This window comes from Notolabrus celidotus, chromosome 5, assembly GCF_009762535.1.
Source record: "Notolabrus celidotus isolate fNotCel1 chromosome 5, fNotCel1.pri, whole genome shotgun sequence".
Taxonomy (NCBI): Eukaryota; Metazoa; Chordata; class Actinopteri; order Labriformes; family Labridae; genus Notolabrus; species Notolabrus celidotus.
Genome location: NC_048276.1, coordinates 481,547 through 503,404, shown reverse-complemented (window position 1 = coordinate 503,404; position 21,858 = coordinate 481,547). Strand labels below are relative to the sequence as shown.

The window sequence follows — 21,858 nt, the reverse complement described above, 5'->3', positions numbered from 1 at the left end:
CTTCAACAACAACCACTCTCTCTTCTTCTACTTCAACAACTGCTCTCTTCTTCTCCTTCAACAACAACCGCTCTCTTCTTCTCCTTCAACAACAACCGCTCTCTCTTCTTCTCCTTCAACAACAACCGCTCTCTCTTCTTCTCCTTCAACAACAACCGCTCTCTCTTCTTCTCCTTCAACAACAACCGCTCTCTCTTCTTCTCCTTCAACAACAACCGCTCTCTCTTCTTCTCCTTCAACAACAACCGCTCTCTTCTTCTCCTTCAACAACAACCACTCTCTTCTTCTCCTTCAACAACAGCCACTCTCTCTTCTCCTCCAACAACAACTGCTCTCTCTTCAAGTCCTCTCAGCTTAAAACTCAGTATGAGAAAATGCACAGCAGACTTTTATTTTGAAGTTCAGTCTTGATGGTCTTGTTGCATAAACATGTTTTTAATGAACTAGTTAAGGAGTCAGAATGTAAATATTTGCATGCTGTTTAGTAAAAGCTCTGTCTCTTCTGATGTGCAAAACAAGACGTGAACAAGAGGCTAACCAGAAGCTGGTGCCTCTGGAGAAACAAAACGTGAACACATTTCTCAGGCAGGCTCGATTAGCACTCAGACGGGATAGACCGGTCCTCTTAAAGTCCAAAAGCTGCCCTGAAGAATTTACACGTTTCTTTAGAGATGAAGTGGAGTGGATTTAAACGTCACATCTGCTCTGTTCTCTCTGCTCTTTGTTTCTTTGGGTCTTTAACTGCTCTCTGGTCGTCATCATGGCCAGGCTGGTTTTTCATTGCCGTCTCCTTTCATGTGTTGCCACAGGAAGCTATTCCATTTCACTGCCTTACATCCTCATGGGAAGTCTTACGTCTCTGGTGGGGTTGCTGAGTCTCCTGCTGCCTGACACCCAAGGAATGCCCCTGCCTGACACCATCACTCACATGCAACGCTTCCCCGGGTAAGGCTTTATCTGCAGGGAGGGTTATGGTAGCTTCAGACGGGCTTGGTTCAGATTTTATTTCAGCTAACTGTGTTTTAGAGCTTCCTTCTTTCCCTATTATGAGAATTATCACAATCAAACAAGCAGGAAACAATACTCAGGAACACACACACACTTGTCCGTTGCTCTCATCTGTGCAGCATTAACTATGATGCACATGCCACTGTGCAGCTTCAAGGGGTATTATTCTTTTGCATCTAACTCTGCAAGGCAGCTGATAACTGTGTTCACATGATGCTCAACATCGTCTTTAAATAAAAGCACTACATAACAATCAATCAATCAAGCTTTATTTATAAAGCACCTTTCATACAAATCAAATGCAACCCAAAGAGCTTTACAGCGATTGAAAAACAAGAAAGAAGCAGAAATAAAACAATGGCAAGACATATCAGGGGAAGAAAATAATAATAATAATAAAAAAAGAATAACATAAAATAAAATAGAGACTATCCATCCATCCATTATCTTGACCGCTTATCCCAGGGGGCTGGAGCCTATCCCAGCTGGCTTCGGGCGGAGGGCAGGGTACACCCTGGACAGGTCGCCAACACAGAGAGACAGACAACCATTCATGCACACATTCACACCTACGGGCAATTTAGAGTGATCAATCAACCTGAGCATGTTTTTGGACTGTGGGAGGAAGCCGGAGAACCCGGAGAGAACCCACACATGCACGGGGAGAGCATGCACGGGCAGGAAGGACCCCGCCCGGCAGGGGATTCGAACCAGGAACCTTCTAGCTGTGAGGCAACAGCGCTACCCACTGCACCACCGTGCAGCCCTAAACTAGAGACTAATGCACACCAAAAATAGAATATGTGTAATTAAGATAAGTTAAAGCATCAAAATTAAGAATACAAATAGTTAAAATAAATAGATTTAAAAAGGGTCAGGATAAGAGTTGAATATAAAACTAAGGCTAAAAATATCAATAAATAAACTGAGTAGAAAAAAGCCAGACTGAATAAAGACGTTTTTAGTTTATGTTTGCTTTCTTTCTTTCTCTTTCTTTCTTTCTTTCTTTCTTTCTTTCTTTCTTTCTTGTATTCCTTCCTTCCTTCCTTCGTTCCTTCCTCCCTTCTTTCTTTCTTGTATTCCTTCCTTCCTTCCTTCCTTCCTTCCTTCCTTCCTTCCTTCCTTCCTTCCTTCCTTCTCTCTTTCTTCCTGTCCTTCTTTCCTTCTTTCTTTCTTTCTTTAACCAGGTGAGAGACTCATTGAGATTTAAAACTTCTTTTTCAAGAGTGACCTGGCCGAGACGGCAGCACAAAATAAGTTACAACACACAAAACAACACAAATAGAACACGGTCACAGTTTCACATGGTTACATGATTACACAGTGAAATCACAAGATCCAATGGAGCATGTTTCTCTGTCTTTTATGAGTGACTTGAATTCCCCCAGAGTTACAAGAGGTGTCAGTTTCAAGTCCTTCTGCACATCATTCCAGGTAAACGGGGCTGAAAATGTAAAAGCCTTTAAAAGTCTGAATATCTCTGTCAGCTCCCCTCACATCCTCAGACAGACTGTTCCATAGTTCAGGAGCGTCGTGTCTGAAAGCAGCGTCACTGAATGTTTTTGTTCTGCTCTGAGGAACAGCTCAAAGAGAGGAGGAGGGAAATGTTCGGGTGCTTTGGGGATTAAGAATCGAACATATCCAGAGTTTTTTATTTATTACCATCTCTCACATTAAGCAGGGGAACTTCAGCTTCCTCACACACACACACACAGGCTGTAGGTCAGATTATTGTCAAGCTCAGATTGAGGTTATAATGATGGCAGCAAACCCAACAGAGCGACAGCTGCACGTCTCAAACATGCAGGGAAACACGCATCTCTGCAAGAGGCACTTTGCTGTTTATTTCAACAAATCAATGAGGATTTAATTTTCAGCAATGTGTCTAATTTGTTCCAAAACAAAAAAGGAAATGAGATTCATCGATCAGGGGTGAAGAAAATGGTTGCCAAAGAGGAGGAACTCATGCATCCAAACTCTCTTTAACCGTGTGCACAGAAAGCCATCTGAACACAGAGACTCAGCCTCCTGATATCACCTCTCTCAGCTGATCGCCAACACCTGAGGGAGATCATCACAGGTGCTCCCAATGTCTGCTGATGAGTGAGGACACCTGTGGACCAGATTCAGATCTCACATGAACAGAAACACTTTGATTTATATTAAACACTAGAGCCACAATATTTACTGTTAAAGCAAAGATGAGTGTGGAAGACATTTTAACTCATTTGAGGATTTTTCTATTTCAATTCATTTTATGTCAGGATTAAATTCATAAAATATATTGATGTAAAGTAAGTAGAAGATATTTATATTAGTCATTCAGTCACACTTCAGAAAACATTTAGCAGAGGAGGAGCATTAAATCAACATTTTAAAACATGTGTTTTCCTGTTGTCCAGCAGAGGGCGCCAGAGCCTGCAGAGTATGCCTAAAGCAGTATTAACACCAAGCCTGATGAGAAGTTGTTCTTCTCTGTGATATGTGAATAAATAAATTATACTAATGTGTTTTTTTCCTCAGATGTTGTCAGAAGAAAATGAACACACTCACCGGAGCTGAGGAGAAGGGAAACCCAGCAGAACAGAAGACTCTGGTTCAATGAGGATCTGATATCCGGTCTGAGGCGGGAGTGAATCTGTGACTTGTCTTCAGCAGGGCGAACACGACGGGGCCTTCAAATGACTCCTCAAAAACACAGTTCTGATCTGTCTGTAAAAGGACAGGTGGAACATTGTCTCTGCCTCAAACACGTCTGTGTTCGCTGTTACCCTCAATAAAGAAATGTTGTGATCATGATGACATGCACAGAATTCAAGCACAATTTAATTTACTCCAAAATGTTCAAGTGTAAATCTGTGCCGAGCTTTAACCTCTTTATGAATTCACTTCTTCAAAGGAGTCGTTTTTTATTCTGTTTTTAATGTTTTCATGGTTTTTAGATTACTAATAACTTTGTTCTTGATGGTTTGAAATGTTTTCACAGTTTACTTTCAAAAAGCTCCCTGGAGGAAAGTTTGGAGCGTTGTTTTGGGGGGAGGCATGGGAACTTTAATCTGTCGGGACAGAAGAAGAAACAAAACGATGTTTTAGTGACCACATTATCAAACTCATGATTCCCTGATGAGGCTGACGTTGATGCTTCCCTGTAGAAACTATAAATGAGGATCAGATTTTCATGTTGGTGAAATAAATAAAGTTCCTAACCATAGACCTTTCTGGAGTCCCTGAGCTCCCTTGTCTCGTATGTTCCTCTGGATCTCTGCTGCTGTGGACGTGCCAGACTCCAGCTGCTACAACTACTACTATCCGTCTCCCCACTATCATCTCTCTCTCTCTCTCTCTCTCTCTCTCTCTCTCTCTCTCTCTCTCTGTTCAAGCTGTTCAAATAGAGACAGAGGTTGTGTTTTAGAAATGGGAAAGGCCCCACCTCCTTTAATAGATGTAAACACTCTTTAAGCACATGCAGTATGTTTCTGTTCATAGGTATGTCTCGTAGGTTCCTCTGGATCTCTGCTGCTGTGGACGTGGTCCAGACTCCAGCTGCTACAACTACTACTATCCGTCTCCCCACTATCATCTCTCTCTCTCTCTTCATCTCCCTCTATCCCTCTCTCCAACACGGTCTCAGCAGATGTGTGTCTAACATGAGTCTGGTCCTGCTGGAGGTTTCTGCCTGTTAAAGGAAGTTTGTCCTTGCCACTGTAACTAGGTTGGTCCACCTCAGCTGGTGTTGGGTGATGGTGAGGAGGTTGGCTTTTTGATAATGCTTATAGTTTGAGCTCCTCTATCCCTCTATCCAACCCCAAATCAGTCTCAGCAGATGTGTGTCTAACTTGAGTCTGGTTCTGCTTGAGGTTTCTGCCTGTTAAAGGAAGTACTTAGGTAAACTGCCGGGGAACTGACACACTAGGATCCTGTCTTTCCCTCTCTCTGCCTGTCTCTCACTTTAACTCTTCCTGTCCCATTAAAGTTACTAACCATAGACCTTTCTGGAGTCCCTGAGCTCCCTTGTCTCGTAGGTTCCTCTGGATCTCTGCTGCTGTGGACGTGCCAGACTCCAGCTGCTACAACTACTACTATCCGTCTCCCCACTATCATCTCTCTCTCTCTTCATCTCCCTCTATCCCTCTCTCCAACACGGTCTCAGCAGATGTGTGTCTAACATGAGTCTGGTCCTGCTGGAGGTTTCTGCCTGTTAAAGGAAGTTTGTCCTTGCCACTGTAACTTGCTAAATGCTGCAAAGTGCTCTGCTCATGGTGGATTAAGATGAGATCAGACTGAGTCCTGTCTGTAAGATGGGACTGGATCTGATTCGGTCTTGATGTTGGGTCTTTGTTAATAATAGAACATAGAGGACGGTCTAGACCTGCTCTGTTTGGAAAGAGTCTGAGGAGAACATTTGTTGTGATTTGGTGGTATATAAATAAAGATTGATTGATTGTGTAGAGACCTACCTTCGTCCCTGACACATCTCTTCAATAGTTTGAGGATAAGGTCGTCCAAAACTCTCTGGCAGGAAGAGAGCAGCTGCAGCAGACACAGCAGACATAGTCCCCAGGATGATATATGGGAGGAATTTAGAGAAAGTACCTGAACAAGAAGGAGGAGAAATAAGGATGAGAGAGAGTTTGAAGAGCAACAAATTAAATTAACCTTTTTCCTTCAGTACCAGTAATCCTGAAGAGCCTCTCTAAGAGAACTCTTTACTGAACCCCGGGTCCTGTTTGTGCTATGAAGTACACTTCATGAGGACGCTGTCTTCCTGATGCTCCGAGCGTCCATTTGAAGGATTTTGGGAGAACTGAACTTAAACTGAAGGCAGGACTGGCAGAACGTAAAGTTGCTTTGAAATCATGAAGGAACCCACAGCGTCATGGCGGCTACAACTCTTTAAAGATAAAGATTTAACACGCTGCAAACACATAAGAGATGCAGGCTGATTCTCACAAAGAGAATTTGGATGAAAGAAACGCAATATCCTGATCTGACTTGATTTTTCTGCTTCTCTCTAATCTTACCTAAAGTCTCTAAAAGTAGTATGGGAGGTAGAACCTTCAGTTATCAGGCCCCTCTCCTTTGGAATCATCTACCAGTCAGGGTCCGGGAGGCAGACACCCTCTCCACTTTTAAGAGTAGGCTTCAAACTTTCCTTTTTGATAAAGCTTATAGTTAGAGCTGGATCAGGCTTGGACCAGGTCTTAGTTATGCTGCTATAGGCTTAGACTGACACACTGGGATCCTGTCTTTCCCTCTCTCTCCTCTCTCTGCCTGTCTCTCACTTTAACTCTTTCTGTCCCATTAAAGTTACTAACCATAGTCCTTTCTGGAGTCCCTGAGCTCCCTTGTCTCGTAGGTTCCTCTGGATCTCTGCTGTAGATTCCTTTTTTGGGGTCTGTTATTCATCCTTTCTTTCTTTCTTTCTTTCTTTCTTTCTTCCTTCCTTTCTTCACCTCTCTCTCTTCTTCTGTCTTCCTTTTTCTTCTTTCTTTCTTTCTTTCTTTCTTTCTTCTTTTCATGTTTCTTCATCCTTTGTCTCCTTTTCTTATCCCCTCCTTTCCTTCTCCATTTATTCTCCTCTTTTTCTTTCTTCTGGTCTCCCTCTCTTCTCTCTTTTCTTAGACCTTTCTGGAGTCCCTGAGCTCCCTTGTCTCGTAGGTTCCTCTGGATCTCTGCTGCTGTGGATGTGGTCCAGACTCGAGCTGCTACAACTACTACTATCCGTCTCCCCACTATCATCTCTCTCTCTCTCTTCATCTCCCTCTATCCCTCTCTCCAACACGGTCTCAGCAGATGTGTGTCTAACATGAGTCTGGTCCTGCTGGAGGTTTCTGCCTGTTAAAGGAAGTTTGTCCTTGCCACTGTAACTTGCTAAATGCTGCAAAGTGCTCTGCTCATGGTGGATTAAGATGAGTTGCAGTCATAATAGGTTTGGTTTATTTTTTAAAGGCATTTTTTTGGTCTTTTTGTTTTATTTTGAAAGGATAGCTTGAGAGAGTCAGGACATGTTGGGGGAGAGAGGGGGAATCGATCCTATGACCAGAGCGGAAAACTTCAGTGAGGCACAGGGGTTGACAATCTTTAAAGAGCTTTAAAATGAGAAGTCAGAGGCTCTCTCCTTAAAGTCTATTTTACTTACTCAGCTCTAATAAGAACGGTGCGATGCAGCTTCCCACTCTGGACACCATACAGCACGCTCCGGTCGCGGTGTTCCTGATGACTGTCGGGTAAAGTTCTGCTGTGTATGCATACATCAGGGACGTGCCGCTGGTAATACCAAACTTACCCAGCATCTCCAACGCAACAGAGAGGCTAGGAATACCTGAAAGGTAGGAGATGGTTATTAAATATTTGCTTTGAAATATGACAGTGACCTAACACAACACAGCTCTGCTTACTCTGTGGAACCAGCTGAATGAAGAACAGAGACACTCCTCCAGTGAGCAACACACAGATGGTGGAAACTCTTCTTGGGATATATCGCAGAGCGAGCCAGCTCGTGATGTAAGCTGGTACCTCTATAGCAGCTGAGATGAAGCAGCTGAGATAGGGGTTAGCATGAAGCCGTGATGTGTTCAGGGACAGGGCGTAGTATCCAGTACTCAGAGTAAACCTGGGAGGATACAAACAGCAGAAATAAGGGGTACAATCAAACTTCATGTCTAAATACAGAGAACGTCCCCGGCTGGATATTTACCAGACTAGGCACAGGATCAGAGTCAGGCTTCTGAGGGTCTTGGTCCTCAGCAGGCTGAAGACACTGTGACGCTCTATTGAGGGAGTCTTCTTCTCATCAACCTGTAAGACACAAAGTCTCAGTCTCACCTTCTTAAAGGTTTTTATTTGGTGAATTGAACAAACAGACTTACATGTGCGCTGTAATCCTTAAAGATGACCTGTGGAGCCTGAACTTTGTTCCACTTAGCAGCCTTCCTCACGATGGACTCAGCCTCCTCCACTCGTCCCTGAGTGAGCAGCCATCTGGGAGACTCTGGGATGACCCTGCCCCGGTGAACACAACATGGATCTGAGGTCACCCTGCATCAGAACAACATCAGGTCATTACTCATGGTGACGGTTCAACCTACCACCAGAGAGGTAAGTAGACCAGGCCGGGCAGAGACACTGCCAACAGGAGAGATTTCCAGTCCCTGAAATAGAAAGCCAAGAGAGGCAGCGTCATGTAGCCCACAGCAAAGCCCAGACACACGCCCATCGATGAATACAGGACTCGCACATGCCCGGTCAGAATCTCAGAGCCTGCAGAGGGAGGAGAGAAGACTTCATGTCAGAGGAGCCGGTGGATGCATACTGTTCTAAATAGTTCAAAAAGTGTAAATAATGACGAATGCATGAAAGGTTCACATTTACCCAGCACGAAACTAGACACATAGTTTGAGATCTGTCCCAATCCAACGACGAACAGGAGGACGCAGAACACCGCCCACGAAGAGGAGAAGATTTGCACAAAGGCAAAAACTGTTTGAACTACCAAGGTTGCAAAGAAGACTGGCTTCCTCCCAAACCTGGAGGTAAAGTATATCAGTGAAAGGAGCGCATGGAATCAGATTTAAACAATAGATGAGTTCAAAAACAAACTGCAATAAAGAGTCACAAACAGAGACGACAGGTTCAGTACCGGTCTGAGAGCTGTCCTGAGATTAAGGATCCAACAAGCACCCCGAGGAAGAAGACCGTGGAGGTGAACGTCTGCTTCCACTGCTCGCTGCACACCAGGTCAAACTGGAAAATCCATACGAGACATTACATCATGTTTTATTTACTGCCTGATGACAGCATGAAAAACTGCCTATGGCTTCATGGATTAACCCCTTATTGACATTATGTCTCTACGTCACTTAGTAATACATTCATACATATCTGTATCTGTATATATATGAATATATATGTGTAACAGAAATAGATATACAATTAAGAGATATGTATGTATATATATAAATATATATAGATACAATTATACACTATATATATGTATATAAGTGTGTATTATTTAAACTCATTTATTATCCCACTATTTAAAGCTATTTAATATAAATAAATATACAGTGTAATATATGTGTATCTATATATATGTGTGTGTGTGTATATGAATAATCTGTACATATGTTTGTATACAGATATATTACTAAAACTCAGTTTTTATCCCACTATTTAAAACAACTATATACATATCTTGATATATGTTGATATACTGTATATACACACACATACTGTACATATATCGATACATATGTATGTGTGTACATGTATTAATAAAACTCAGTTATTATCCCTTTTTCAAAACTAGAATATATATACAGTACATATACAGAACGTATATATATAAAACATATATATACACATATATAAATAAATACATATAAATGCATATATACATTTTATCATACATATATAAATATATATACATATATAGATATATACATACAAATATATATAAATATATACATACATATATACATTTATATTTACATATATATACATATATATATACACATGTACACATGTATTGGTAAGACTCAGTTATTATCCCACTTTTTTAAGCGATAAAAAACTAAGAGATAAAATGTCAATAAGGGGTTAATCACTGAAGTCTGTGAGATCCCTCATGCCCTCAAAGAGTTGACCCTGGGACAGCTCTAAGTCCTCATGGACCCTAGACTGGGGCTTGAACATCACCAACACACACTCCCATAAAGTAGATCAGAGTCTCACCTCAGAGACGATGGTAGACTGGTAGATGTCTTTGCTGTAGCTCCACCCGTCTACACAGCCCTCCTGCTCCCTCCCCTTCTTCTCCTTCAACAACAAACTCTCTCTTCTTCTTCTACAACCGCTTTCTCAGTCACTTACTCGATTGTTTCTTATACTTTGAAAACTTAACAAGTTAAAGCTCATAACTGGAGCTGCTTCTTGGGCTTGAAGTCTCACCTCAGAGACGATGGTAGACTGGTAGATGTCTTTGCTGTAGCTCCACCCGTCCACACAGCCCTCCTGCTGCAGCTCCGTCAGGTTCACGTCCCTGCCAGGAAGGAATCCCTGAGCGGAGAGGTTTCTGACCACATCCAGCCGGTACCTGCTGCAGCTGCTCCGCTTCTCTTCTCCATCTATCACCTCAGGGTCACAAGGACACAAACTGTATTCAGAATATGAGAGTGTTAAATAACCTAAACCTGCATACAGGTACACAATCACTAGAATGGAGCTCCACTGGGTAACAGAGGGTAGAGATTGTGAATGAGTAACATGTGTGTAAGGAAGACAAGGTTTGCAATGTGCTCATTCAAACGCTCGTTTACCTCTACTGGGATGATGACATGGAGCCAGTCTTCAGTGATGTTCACATCAGGAAGCAGGCAGTGGTGTCTGGGAATGTCAGCAATGAAGACGACAGAGAAGACTCCAGATCCGTTGGGTATGTTGCTGGCTACGAGCACAAAGAAGACCACCTGCTGGAAGCGTCCCCACTGACCCAGGAACGCTGTAGTCTCATCATAATCCTGCATGGTGTCAGCCCGTCTGCGTCCTGCTGATGTATGTTCCTTAATAACCACAGACAGGTTTGCCACACCTTATTGTACAAGCTATCACATGGTTACTGAAGGGAGAGGGTGGAGGATCACAGTGCTTTAAAATGTTGAGCTATTCTAGACACTCCTTTTCATTCACTGAGCAGAGACACAAGCAGGGTTTATTACTTCTTCTTTCGCCTCTTTTAGCTTTACTGAAACAGAACAAATCAAAAATGATGAGTATGAACAGAAGAGAAAACTAATCGGATCAGGTGTTCTTCTTACCTGACTCAGAGTTAGTCCCAGGATCACAGAAGGTCAAGAATCTACAAATCAAGTTGCTGACTGATAAAAAAAAACCTTTGTGCCAACACATTTAACAACCTTGGAACTTTTTCAAGACATTCATTAACAGCTGTCAGGTGAGTGTTTAGATTTGACGCCTTATTACTCAGTGAAAGCATAACTAAAGTGGGCGGATTCAGGCCAATAAATCACGACAGGGACTCTGCCTTTTAACTATTTGAGACGGGAAACTCGCAGAGTTTATAATCGCTTTTTACAACGAGGTGACGCCCCTAAAACTGGTCCATGAATCCCAGCTGTGATGGACCGCAAACACAACAACCACTCTCTCTTCTTCTCCTTCAACAACAACCGCTCTCTCTTCTTCTCCTTCAACAACAACCGCTCTCTTCTTCTCCTTCAACAACAACCACTCTCTCTTCTTCTCCTTCAACAACAACCGCTCTCTCTTCTTCTCCTTCAACAACCACTCTCTCTTTTTCTCCTTCAACAACAACCTCTCTCTTCTTCTCCTTCAACAACAACCACTCTCTCTTCTTCTCCTTCAACAACAACCGCTCTCTCTTCTTCTCCTTCAACAACAACCGCTCTCTCTTCTTCTCCTTTCTCTCTCTTCTCCTTCAACAACAACCACTCTCTCTTCTTCTCCTTCAACAACAACCTCTCTCTTCTTCTCCTTCAACAACAACCACTCTCTCTTCTTCTCCTTCAACAACAACCGCTCTCTCTTCTTCTCCTTCAACAACAACCACTCTCTCTTTTTCTCCTTCAACAACAACCTCTCTCTTCTTCTCCTTCAACAACAACCGCTCTCTCTTCTTCTCCTTCAACAACAACCGCTCTCTCTTCTTCTCCTTCAACAACAACCTCTCTCTTCTTTTCCTCTAACAACAACCGCTCTCTCTTCTTCTCCTTCAACAACAACCGCTCTCTTCTTCTCCTTCAACAACAACCGCTCTCTCTTCTTTTCCTCCAACAACAACAGCTTTCTCTTCTTCTCCTTCAACAACAACCGCTCTCTCTTCTTCTCCTTCTTCTCCAGATGTTCTTCTTACTTGACTCAGTTATTCTACAGAAGGTCAAGAATCTACAAATCAAGTTGCTGACTGATAAAAATACAAACCTTTGTGCCAACACATTTAACAACCTTGGAACTTCTGAAGACATTCATTAACAGCTGTCAGGCAAGCGTTTTGACTTTTCAGTTAATTGTTGAATCAATCATGTAAGAAGGATCGCATTACAGGGACACTTTCACCATGTTTCTCTCTTGCACATTGAAAATCTTCTCCCTCCCTGCACCTGCGTTCTCTTATCCCTGCGTGCCCCACCCCGGTCTTTCAGGTTTATCTCCCTGCATGTGTCTGCTGTGACGACTGTCTTCATCACCGTTTTGCATGTGCCAAAAATCATTATAACTTTCCTCTCGTGGGCGACACGTCTGATCGAACAGGACGTGGTTCTGAATGACACTGATGCTGGTGAAAAGCTGTTCAAATAGAGACAGAGGTTGTGTTTTAGAAATGGGAAAGGCCCCACCTCCTTTAATAGATGTAAACATTCTTTAAGCACATGCAGTATGTTTCTGTTCATAGGTATGTCTCGTAGGTTCCTCTGGATCTCTGCTGCTGTGGACGTGCCAGACTCCAGCTGCTACAACTACTACTATCCGTCTCCCCACTATCATCTCTCTCTCTCTCTTCATCTCCCTCTATCCCTCTCTCCAACACGGTCTCAGCAGATGTGTGTCTAACATGAGTCTGGTCCTGCTGGAGGTTTCTGACTGTTAAAAGCAGTTTGTCCTTGCCACTGTAACTTGGTTGGTCCACCTCAGCTGGTGTTGGGTGATGGTGAGGAGGTTGGCTTTTTGATAATGCTTATAGTTTGAGCTCCTCTATCCCTCTATCCAACCCCAAATCAGTCTCAGCAGATGTGTGTCTAACTTGAGTCTGGTTCTGCTTGAGGTTTCTGCCTGTTAAAGGAAGTACTAGTTAAACTGCCAGGGAACTGACACACTAGGATCCTGTCTTTCCCTCTCTCTGCCTGTCTCTCACTTTAACTCTTCCTGTCCCATTAAAGTTACTAACCATCGACCTTTCTGGAGTCCCTGAGCTCCCTTGTCTCTTAGGTTCCTCTGGATCTCTGCTGCTGTGGACGTGCCAGACTCCAGCTGCTACAACTACTACTATCCGTCTCCCCACTATCATCTCTCTCTCTCTCTTCATCTCCCTCTATCCCTCTCTCCAACACGGTCTCAGCAGATGTGTGTCTAACATGAGTCTGGTCCTGCTGGAGGTTTCTGCCTGTTAAAGGAAGTTTGTCCTTGCCACTGTAACTTGCTAAATGCTGCAAAGTGCTCTGCTCATGGTGGATTAAGATGAGATCAGACTGAGTCCTGTCTGGAAGATGGGACTGGATCTGATTCGGTCTTGATGTTGGGTCTTTGTTAATAATAGAACATAGAGTACGGTCTAGACCTGCTCTGTTTGGAAAGAGTCTTCCCATCAGGTGGTCTGGTTCAGTTCAGGTCAGTTCTGTATGTAGCTTTTAGCGTTATCACTGCAATCGTTTCTTTGAGAGAGGAGCAGGGATGAGAGATTGTACAGGATGTATTTCCCTCTTGATGTTATTGGATCAGTAAAATGATTCACCTTGATGAGTCTAATGTACATTCTTGTACTTATCAGAGAATGCTTTCGGATGTTGAGGGGTTGGTCTAATCAGGAATTAAGATAGAGAGATAAGATAATCCTTGAGAGGGGGGGGGCAGAGATGGATGCAAAGGGAGAGGGAGATCGCACAAGAAACATGAAAGATTTATAAGAGTTACGTTTTATGTTTTTTTGTACCGTACAACTATCCAGGACAAAACTTTAGAGTAACTGTGATTTATAACTCTGGATCTCTGGAGGTCAAATAACACTCTGATACCCTGTCTGAGGTGGATAACTACAAAAATCACGTGTCTGTCCAAGTCGTCACTGAATCTGTGAAATGATGCAATGAGGAGCTTCACATTTATTCAAACAATACAAAGGTGTCTTTAAATATACAAACAACAATTACTTTACTCAAACAGTGCAGTGTAGTGTGTAGCAGATATTCAACAAACAACAGAGATTTATCAGGTGATAGTTCATAATTCTGTGTTTGAGTGTATATCATTTATTAAGTTATAAGTTAGTAATAACTTCTTCACAATAGTAAGAAATGATTTGGTCGTTCAAAGTTTACTTTCATGAAGCACCCCACGTTTTGGATGTTGTTTTCGAGGGATGCACGGACACTTCAACCTGTCAGGACAAAAGAAAAATCAAACCTCATCTATTTTAATTTGGAGGAAGAGGAAAAAAACTGAGCTGTATTTGAACTTTTTCCACACATGTAGCGATGATATTATTCCCTGATGAGGATGCCGCTGACACATCCCCCAAGGCACTGTTTCTAAACTGTGTTTAGATGTGGTGTGTGTGTGGGGAGGGTTTGAATTGAGAACCACAACAACTTTAACTCTTCCTGCCCATTAAAGTTACTAACCAAAGACCTTTCTGGAGTCCCTGAGCTCCCTTGTCTCGTAGGTTCCTCTGGATCTCTGCTGTTGTGGACGTGGTCCAGACTCCAGCTGCTACAACTACTACTATCCGTCTCCCCACTATCATCTCTCTCTCTCTTCATCTCCCTCTATCCCTCTCTCCAACACGCTCTCAGCAGATGTTCCTTTAACAGGCAAAAACCTCCAGCTGGACCAGACTCATGTTAGACACATCTGCAGAGACCGTGTTGGGGTTGAAAGATGTAATTCAAAGTAAATCAGACTGGAATAGCTCTCCAGAATTTAAAGAAAGGATGTCTCAAGAGCTGGTAAGTGAGTTACTCAGTCTCAGCAGATGTGTGTCTAACATGAGTCTGGTCCTGCTGGAGGTTTCTGCCTGTTAAAGGAAGTTTGTCCTTGCCACTGTAACTTGCTAAATGCTGCAAAGTGCTCTGCTCATGGTGGATTGAGATGAGATCAGACTGAGTCCTGTCTGGAAGATGGGACTGGATCTGATCCAGTCTTGATGTTGGGTCTTTATTAATAATGGAACATAGAGTCCGGTCTAGACCTGCTCTGTTTGGAGTCTGAGGAGAACATTTGTTGTGATTTGGTGCTTTATAAATAAAGATTGATTGATTGTATAGAGACCTACCTTTGTCCCTGACACATCTCTTCAATAGTTTGAGGTAGAGGGTGTCCAAAACTCTCTGGCAGGAAGAGAGCAGCTGCAGCAGACACAGCAGCCAGAGTCCCCAGGATGATATATGGAAGGAATTTAAAGAAGTTACCTGTACAAGGAGGGAACAGTAGGATGAAATAAACCCTGTGGTGTGCAACATGTGAATTTAAAAGTGTTTGCAGAGCCTTTCACTAAACCCACAAAATGATAACACACTACTGAAGTCTCGTTTACTCACTCAGCTCTAATAAGAACGGTGCGATGCAGCTTCCCACTCTGGACGTCATAGAACACGTTCCGGTCGCTGTGTTCCTGATGACTGTCGGGTAAAGTTCTGCTGTGTATGCATACATCAGGGACGTGCCGATGGTAATACCAAACTTACCCAGCATCTCCAACGCAACAGAGAGGCTAGGAATACCTGAAAGGTAGGAAGTAGGATGTGATGGGGCAGGCTCAAGTCTGGGTGTCATGATTGATGAAGAGCTGATCTCATTAAGGCCTATGTGGCCTCGACCGCTCAGTCGGGACCACATCAGGAGGCTCTGACCCTAACTGGCAGAGCGTGCAACACAACTCCTGGTAAAGGCTGCATGCACACCTTATAGTCCCTCTCTTTGGGGAACACCCACACTCTGAAGCTAGCTTGTTGCTGAAGTTGTGTCATTGTACTTACTACTTGGTACCAGTTGAATTAAGAACAGAGACACTCCTCCAAGGAGCAAGACACAGATGATAGACACTCTTCGTCGTATATATCGCAGAGCAAGCCAGGCAGTAATGTAAGCTGGTACCTCTATAGCAGCTGAAATGAAGCAGCTGAGATAGGGGTTAGCATGAAGCCGTGATGTGTTCAGGGACAGGCCGCAGTATGCAGTACTCAGAGTAAACCTGGGAGAATACAGACAGAGGGAACATTAGAGTTATACAGTTACTGGAGTGATTCTTTGTCCGACCGAATGAACCTCTTCAGATAGAGCGAATAATCAAACTCCAGATGTAAATATTGAGACTATTGAAACGTTAAATAATCCTTTCCTTGTCTCTACTGGAGAAAAATGGTGACTGACGTCCCTAGCTGGATATTTACCACAGTAGGCACAGGATCAGAGTCGGGCTTCTGAGGGTCTTGGTCCTCAGCAGGCTGAAGACACTGTGACGCTCTATTGAGGGAGTCTTCTTCTCATCAACCTGTAAGACACAAAGTCTCAGTCTCACCTTCTTAAAGGTTTTTATTTGGTGAATTGAACAAACAGACTTACATGTGCGCTGTAATCCTTAAAGATGACCTGTGGAGCCTGAACTTTGTTCCACTTAGCAGCCTTCCTCACGATGGACTCAGCCTCCTCCACTCGTCCCTGAGTGAGCAGCCATCTGGGAGACTCTGGGATGACCCTGCCCCGGTGAACACAACATGGATCTGAGGTCACCCTGCATCAAAACAACATCAGGTCATTACTCATGGTGACGGTTCAACCTACCACCAGAGAGGTAAGTAGACCAGGCCGGGCAGAGACAAAGCCAACAGGAGAGATTTCCAGTCCCTGAAATAGAAAGCCAAGAGAGGCAGCGTCATGTAGCCCACAGCAAAGCCCAGACACACGCCCATCGATGAATACAGGACTCGCACATGCCCGGTCAGAATCTCAGAGCCTGCAGAGGGAGGAGAGAAGACTTCATGTCAGAGGAGCCGGTGGATGCATACTGTTCTAAAGAACTGAAGTGTAAATAATGACAGATGCATGAAATGTTCACATTTACCCAGCACGAAGCCAGACGCATAGTTTGAGATCTGTCCCATTCCACCAAAGAACAGGAGGACGCAGAACACCGCCCACGAAGAGGAGAAGATTTGCACAAAGGTAAAAACTGTTTGGATTGCCATGGTTGCAAAGAGGACTGGCTTCCTTCCAAACCTGGAGGTAAAGTATATCAGTGAAAGGAGAGAATGGAATAAGAGCATACACTGCAAGTAAAGGATCATGTTTCATGTACAAAGAGAGATCCTGGATTAGGTACCGGTCTGAGAGCTGTCCTGAGACCAGGGATCCAAAGAGAACACCAAGAAAGCCAACTGTGGAGGTGAAGGGCTGCTTCCACTGCTCGCTGCAGACCAGGTCAAACTAGAGAATCCAGACACGAGTGATTAAACAGATTCAGGATTCATTCAGAACTTCAGTTTGACTTCATCACTCTGAGGTGTGAACATCCAGAGGAGACGACACTCAGCTCCAGACTCTCCTGCTCTTTCTTCTTCTTCTTCCAACAACAACTACTCTCTCTTCTACTCCTTCAACAACAACCTCTCTCTCTTCTTCTCCTTCAACAACCACTCTCTCTCTTTTCCTTCAACAACAACCGCTTTCTCTTCTTCACTTCGATTAAACGCTCTCTCTTCTTCGCCTTCAACGACAACCGCTCTCTCTTCTTCTCCTTCAACAACCGCCTTCTCTTCTTCACCTCCACTAAACACTCTTCTTCTCCTTCAACAACAACCGCTTTCTCTTCTGCACCTCCATTAAACGCTCTCTTCTTCACCTTCAACAACAACCGCTCTCTCTTCTTCTCGAACAACAACCGCTCTCTCTTCTTCTCCTTCAACAACCGCCTTCTCTTCTTCACCTCCACTAAACACTCTTCTCCTCCTTCAACAACAACCGCTCTCTTCTTCTCCTTCAACAACAACCGCTCTCTCTTCTTCTCCTTCAACAACAACCGCTCTCTTCTTCTCCTTCAACAACAACCACTCTCTCTTCTCCTTCAACAACTGCTCTCTCTTCTCCTTCAACAACAACCACTCTCTCTTTTTCTCCAACAACAACCACTCTCTCTTCGCCTTCAACAACAACCGCTTTCTCTTCTCCTTCAACAACAACCGCTCTCTCTTCTTCTCCTTCAACAACAAACTCTCTCTTCTTCTTCTACAACTGCTTTCTCAGTCACTTACTCGATTGTTTCTTATACTTTGAAAACTTAACAAGTTAAAGCTCATAACTGGAGCTGCTTCTTGGGCTTGAACGTCACCAACAAACACTCCCATAAAGTAGATCAGAGTCTCACCTCAGAGACGATGGTAGACTGGTAGATGTCTTTGCTGTAGCTCCACCCGTCCACACAGCCCTCCTGCTGCAGCTCCGTCAGGTTCACGTCCCTGCCAGGAAGGAATCCCTGAGCGGAGAGGTTCTGGACCACATCCAGCCGGTACCTGCTGCAGCTGCTCCGCTTCTCTTCTCCATCTATCACCTCACAGTCACAAGGACACAAACTGTATTCAGAATATGAGAGTGTTAAATAACCTAAACCTGCATACAGGTACACAATCACTAGAATGGAGCTCCACTGGGTAACAGAGGGTAGAGATTGTGAATGAGTAACATGTGTGTAAGGAAGGCAAGGTTTGCAAAATGTGCTCATTCAAACGCTCGTTTACCTCTACTGGGATGATGACATGGAGCCAGTCTTCAGTGATGTTCACATCAGGAAGCAGGCAGTGGTGTCTGGGAATGTCAGCAAAGAAGACGACAGAAAAAGCTCCAAATCCGTTGGGTATGATGCTGGCTACGAGCACAAAGAAGACCACCTGCTGGAAGCGTCCCCACTGACCCAGGAACGCTGTAGTCTCATCATAATCCTGCATGGTGTCAGCCCGTCTGCGTCCTGCTGATGTATGTTCCTTAATAACCACAGACAGGTTTGCCACACCTTATTGTACAAGCTATCACATGGTTACTGAAGGGAGAGGGTGGAGGATCACAGTGCTTTAAAATGTTGAGCTATTCTAGACACTCCTTTTCATTCACTGAGCAGAGACACAAGCAGGGTTTATTACTTCTTCTTTCGCCTCTTTTAGCTTTACTGAAACAGAACAAATCAAAAATGATGAGTATGAACAGAAGAGAAAACTAATCGGATCAGGTGTTCTTCTTACCTGACTCAGAGTTAGTCCCAGGATCACAGAAGGTCAAGAATCTACAAATCAAGTTGCTGACTGATAAAAAAAAACCTTTGTGTCAACACATTTAACAACCTTGGAACTTTTTCTAGACATTCATTAACAGCTGTCAGGTGAGTGTTTAGATTTTTCTGCAGTGCTTTTCAAACACTCTATCCTTCCATCTGCAGCTACAGGAGCTGTATCAGATTCTGAAGTAATCATACATGTTAGCAGGTGACTGACTAAGTGAGTGACTGTGTGACTTGCAGCAGTTGGAAGATGAAGAGCAAGAGAGAAGTTGTTGTGCACCAAAGTGTTTGTAGTGAGACGTTTGTGGTTGTAAAAGCTTGACAGATAAAGGATCGAACACAGCAGGCAAAACAGGAGCGTCTTGTTCTCGTGTGGGGGAGTGAGTGATTGGAGTCTGATATACTTCCACACACTGTGAGAGATCTAGGGGATCCAGTTATGTTAAAACTTGTTTACTGGGAGTCTTCAGTGAAACAGGAAGTGGTGTCTGGGAATGTCAGTGAAGAAGACAACCTGCTGGAAGCGTCCCAACTGATCCATCATAAACCTGCATTGTGTTTATTCTTCTAGACAACTAGAAGACAACTCGAGCCAACACAACAACCACTCTCTCTTCTTCTCCTTCAACAACAACCACTCTCTCTTCTTCTCCTCCAACAACAACCACTCTCTCTTCTTCTCCTTCAACAACAACCACTCTCTCTTCTTCTCCTTCAACAACAACCACTCTCTCTTCTTCTCCTTCAACAACAACCACTCTCTCTTCTTCTCCTTCAACAACAACCACTCTCTCTTCTTCTCCTTCAACAACAACCGCTCTCTCTTCTTCTCCTCCAACAACAACCACTCTCTCTTCTTCTCCTTCAACAACAACCACTCTCTCTTCTTCTCCTCCTTCAACAACCGCTATCTCTTCTCCTTCAACAACCGCTCTCTCTTCTTCTCCAACAACCACTCTCTCTTCTTCTCCTTCAACAACAACCGCTTTCTCTTCTTCTCCTTCAACAACAACCACTCTCTCTTCTTTTCCTCCTTCAACAACCGCTATCTCTTCTCCTTCAACAACCGCTCTCTCTTCTTCTCCTTCAACAACAACCGCTCTCTCTTCTTCTCCTTCAACAACAACCACTCTCTCTTCTTCACCTCCTTCAACAACCGCTCTCTCTTCTTCTCCTTCAACAACAACTGCTCTGTCTTCTTCTCCTTCAACAACAACCACTCTCTCTTCTTCTCCTCCAACAACAACCACTCTCTCTTCTCTAATCCTTCAACAACTGCTCTTTTCTTCTCCTCCATTAACCGCTCTCTCTTCTTCTCCGTCAACAACCGCTCTCTCTTCTTCTCCTTCAACAACAACCACTCTCTCTTCTTCTCCTCCAACAACAACCGCTCTCTCTTCTTCTCCTTCAACAACAACCTCTCTCTTCTTTTCCTCCAACAACAACCGCTCTCTCTTCTTCTCCTTCAACAACAACAACCGCTCTCTCTTCTCCTTTAATAACAATCACTCTCTCTTCTTCTCCTTCAACAACAACCACTCTCTTCTTCCCCTCCAACAACAACCGCTCTCTCTTCTTCTACTTCAACAACAACCACTCTCTCTTCTTCTCCTTCAACAACAACCACTCTCTCTTCTCCTTCATCAATGACCGCTCTCTTTTCTTCTCCTCCATTAACCGCTCTCCCTTTTTCTCCTTCAACAACAACCACTCTCTCTATTTCTCCTTCAACAACAACCGCTCTCTCTGAAACAACAATGTAGGCAGGTATCAAAATAAAAAAGTGCACATTCATTTGCTGATTTAAATACCTTTTAATGTGGCCATTTGTTATGGATTGTAACCAGGACTGGACCCAAAAGCAGAACTCAGGCAAAGATGAATTGTGAATATACAAGTCTTTTATTTGGAGTCCACCCTGTGGTAATGGCGCCGTGGGTACAGAGCGGAGCAGTCCCTCTCTCCGGCATACTCCCACAGAGGGAAACAGGAGCTCAGGCAAAGGCAGGCAGTTTCAGCAGCAGACAGGGAAGCGATCATGCACGGCAATCTCACTGAAAACTGAAGTGCGATCTGGCGATGAGTATAAGGAAATCCAGAGGATTTATAGTAGAGGGTTGATTAGTGAATGGGCTTCACCTGGTGCTGCCTGTTGATTGGAAACCCCGCCCACATTCACCCACAAGACACAACCAAGGGGAAGAGACACAGGAGGAGGAGTAACAGACAGGGAAATGACAAAACACACACACAAGCTGTGTCTCAATTCAGGGGCTGCATCCTTCGGAGGACGCAGCCTACGCGGTCTTCGGAGGCGAGTCCTTCGGAGGCACGTTCGAGGGTCGCATTAACCGTTGTGAAATGAGACGGTCTGGCCTTCGGCGGATTTCCGGGTTGCGTCACCAATTGTTCGCGCCCTCACCTTTACGTCAAGGTTTCTGCTGTCCGTAGATGCTACATGAAGTCAGTGCTAAAAGCTGACAGGAGATTTGAAAATCTGACTATGTGATGTGAATGTTGTCATACACCTTTTCAGAAGTGTTGATTTTCTCTTTGCCAGCTCTGAAAAACAAAACATCTTAAAAAACATAGTAGCTTCAATATCATCATCCATGTCTGTATACACTTTGTATTTTATTTTCAGGTTGTCCCATTTGTTTTGGCCTGCTGGCCAAGACACATGTTAAATAAACACACATATGTGTGTAAATACTGTATATATACATATATTGTATATATATGTATATGTATATGTATATGTATATGTATATGTATATGTATATATACACACACCATTCAGTATGTTCTCAGAAATATGACATTTTAAAATTCTGCCT

General features: G+C 43.7%; 2 protein-coding genes and 1 long non-coding RNA gene across 6 annotated transcripts; 1 reads left to right on the top strand and 2 right to left on the bottom strand.

The window, feature by feature from the left end:
• Positions 1 to 783: 783 nt before the first annotated feature.
• On the top strand, positions 784 to 4,222 carry LOC117812461. Its single transcript, XR_004631223.1, has 2 exons — positions 784 to 945; positions 3,532 to 4,222. It is a non-coding gene; the product is annotated as an uncharacterized LOC117812461 (long non-coding RNA).
• LOC117812452 (solute carrier family 22 member 4-like) lies at positions 3,142 to 15,133 on the bottom strand. 4 transcript variants are annotated; one of them, XM_034683190.1, is made up of 12 exons: positions 15,032 to 15,133; positions 10,326 to 10,568; positions 9,958 to 10,140; positions 8,648 to 8,751; positions 8,380 to 8,534; positions 8,097 to 8,268; positions 7,878 to 8,010; positions 7,706 to 7,806; positions 7,407 to 7,621; positions 7,148 to 7,330; positions 5,466 to 5,601; positions 3,911 to 4,064 (listed from the first exon to the last, which is right to left on the bottom strand). In XM_034683190.1, the coding sequence occupies exons 2-12, from the start codon at positions 10,530 to 10,532 to the stop codon at positions 3,989 to 3,991; spliced, it is 1,665 nt and encodes a 554-aa protein (XP_034539081.1). In that variant the 5' UTR covers positions 10,533 to 10,568; positions 15,032 to 15,133; the 3' UTR covers positions 3,911 to 3,988. The 4 variants fall into 4 exon arrangements, with proteins under 4 accessions (XP_034539083.1, XP_034539081.1, XP_034539082.1 ...); XM_034683191.1 differs by lacking the exon at positions 15,032 to 15,133 and adding an exon at positions 10,824 to 11,243; XM_034683192.1 differs by lacking the exons at positions 3,911 to 4,064; positions 15,032 to 15,133 and adding an exon at positions 3,142 to 3,720 and having other exon boundaries at positions 10,326 to 11,243.
• Positions 15,134 to 15,302: 169 nt separating this feature from the next.
• On the bottom strand, positions 15,303 to 21,359 carry LOC117812455 (solute carrier family 22 member 5-like). The gene is made up of 10 exons (XM_034683197.1): positions 20,833 to 21,359; positions 18,489 to 18,718; positions 18,119 to 18,301; positions 17,078 to 17,181; positions 16,820 to 16,974; positions 16,540 to 16,711; positions 16,321 to 16,453; positions 16,149 to 16,249; positions 15,853 to 15,949; positions 15,303 to 15,479 (listed from the first exon to the last, which is right to left on the bottom strand). Exons 1-10 carry the CDS (start codon positions 20,846 to 20,848, stop codon positions 15,411 to 15,413), a joined length of 1,260 nt encoding a protein of 419 aa, XP_034539088.1. The 5' UTR covers positions 20,849 to 21,359; the 3' UTR covers positions 15,303 to 15,410.
• Between the last annotated feature and the right edge of the window lie 499 nt (positions 21,360 to 21,858).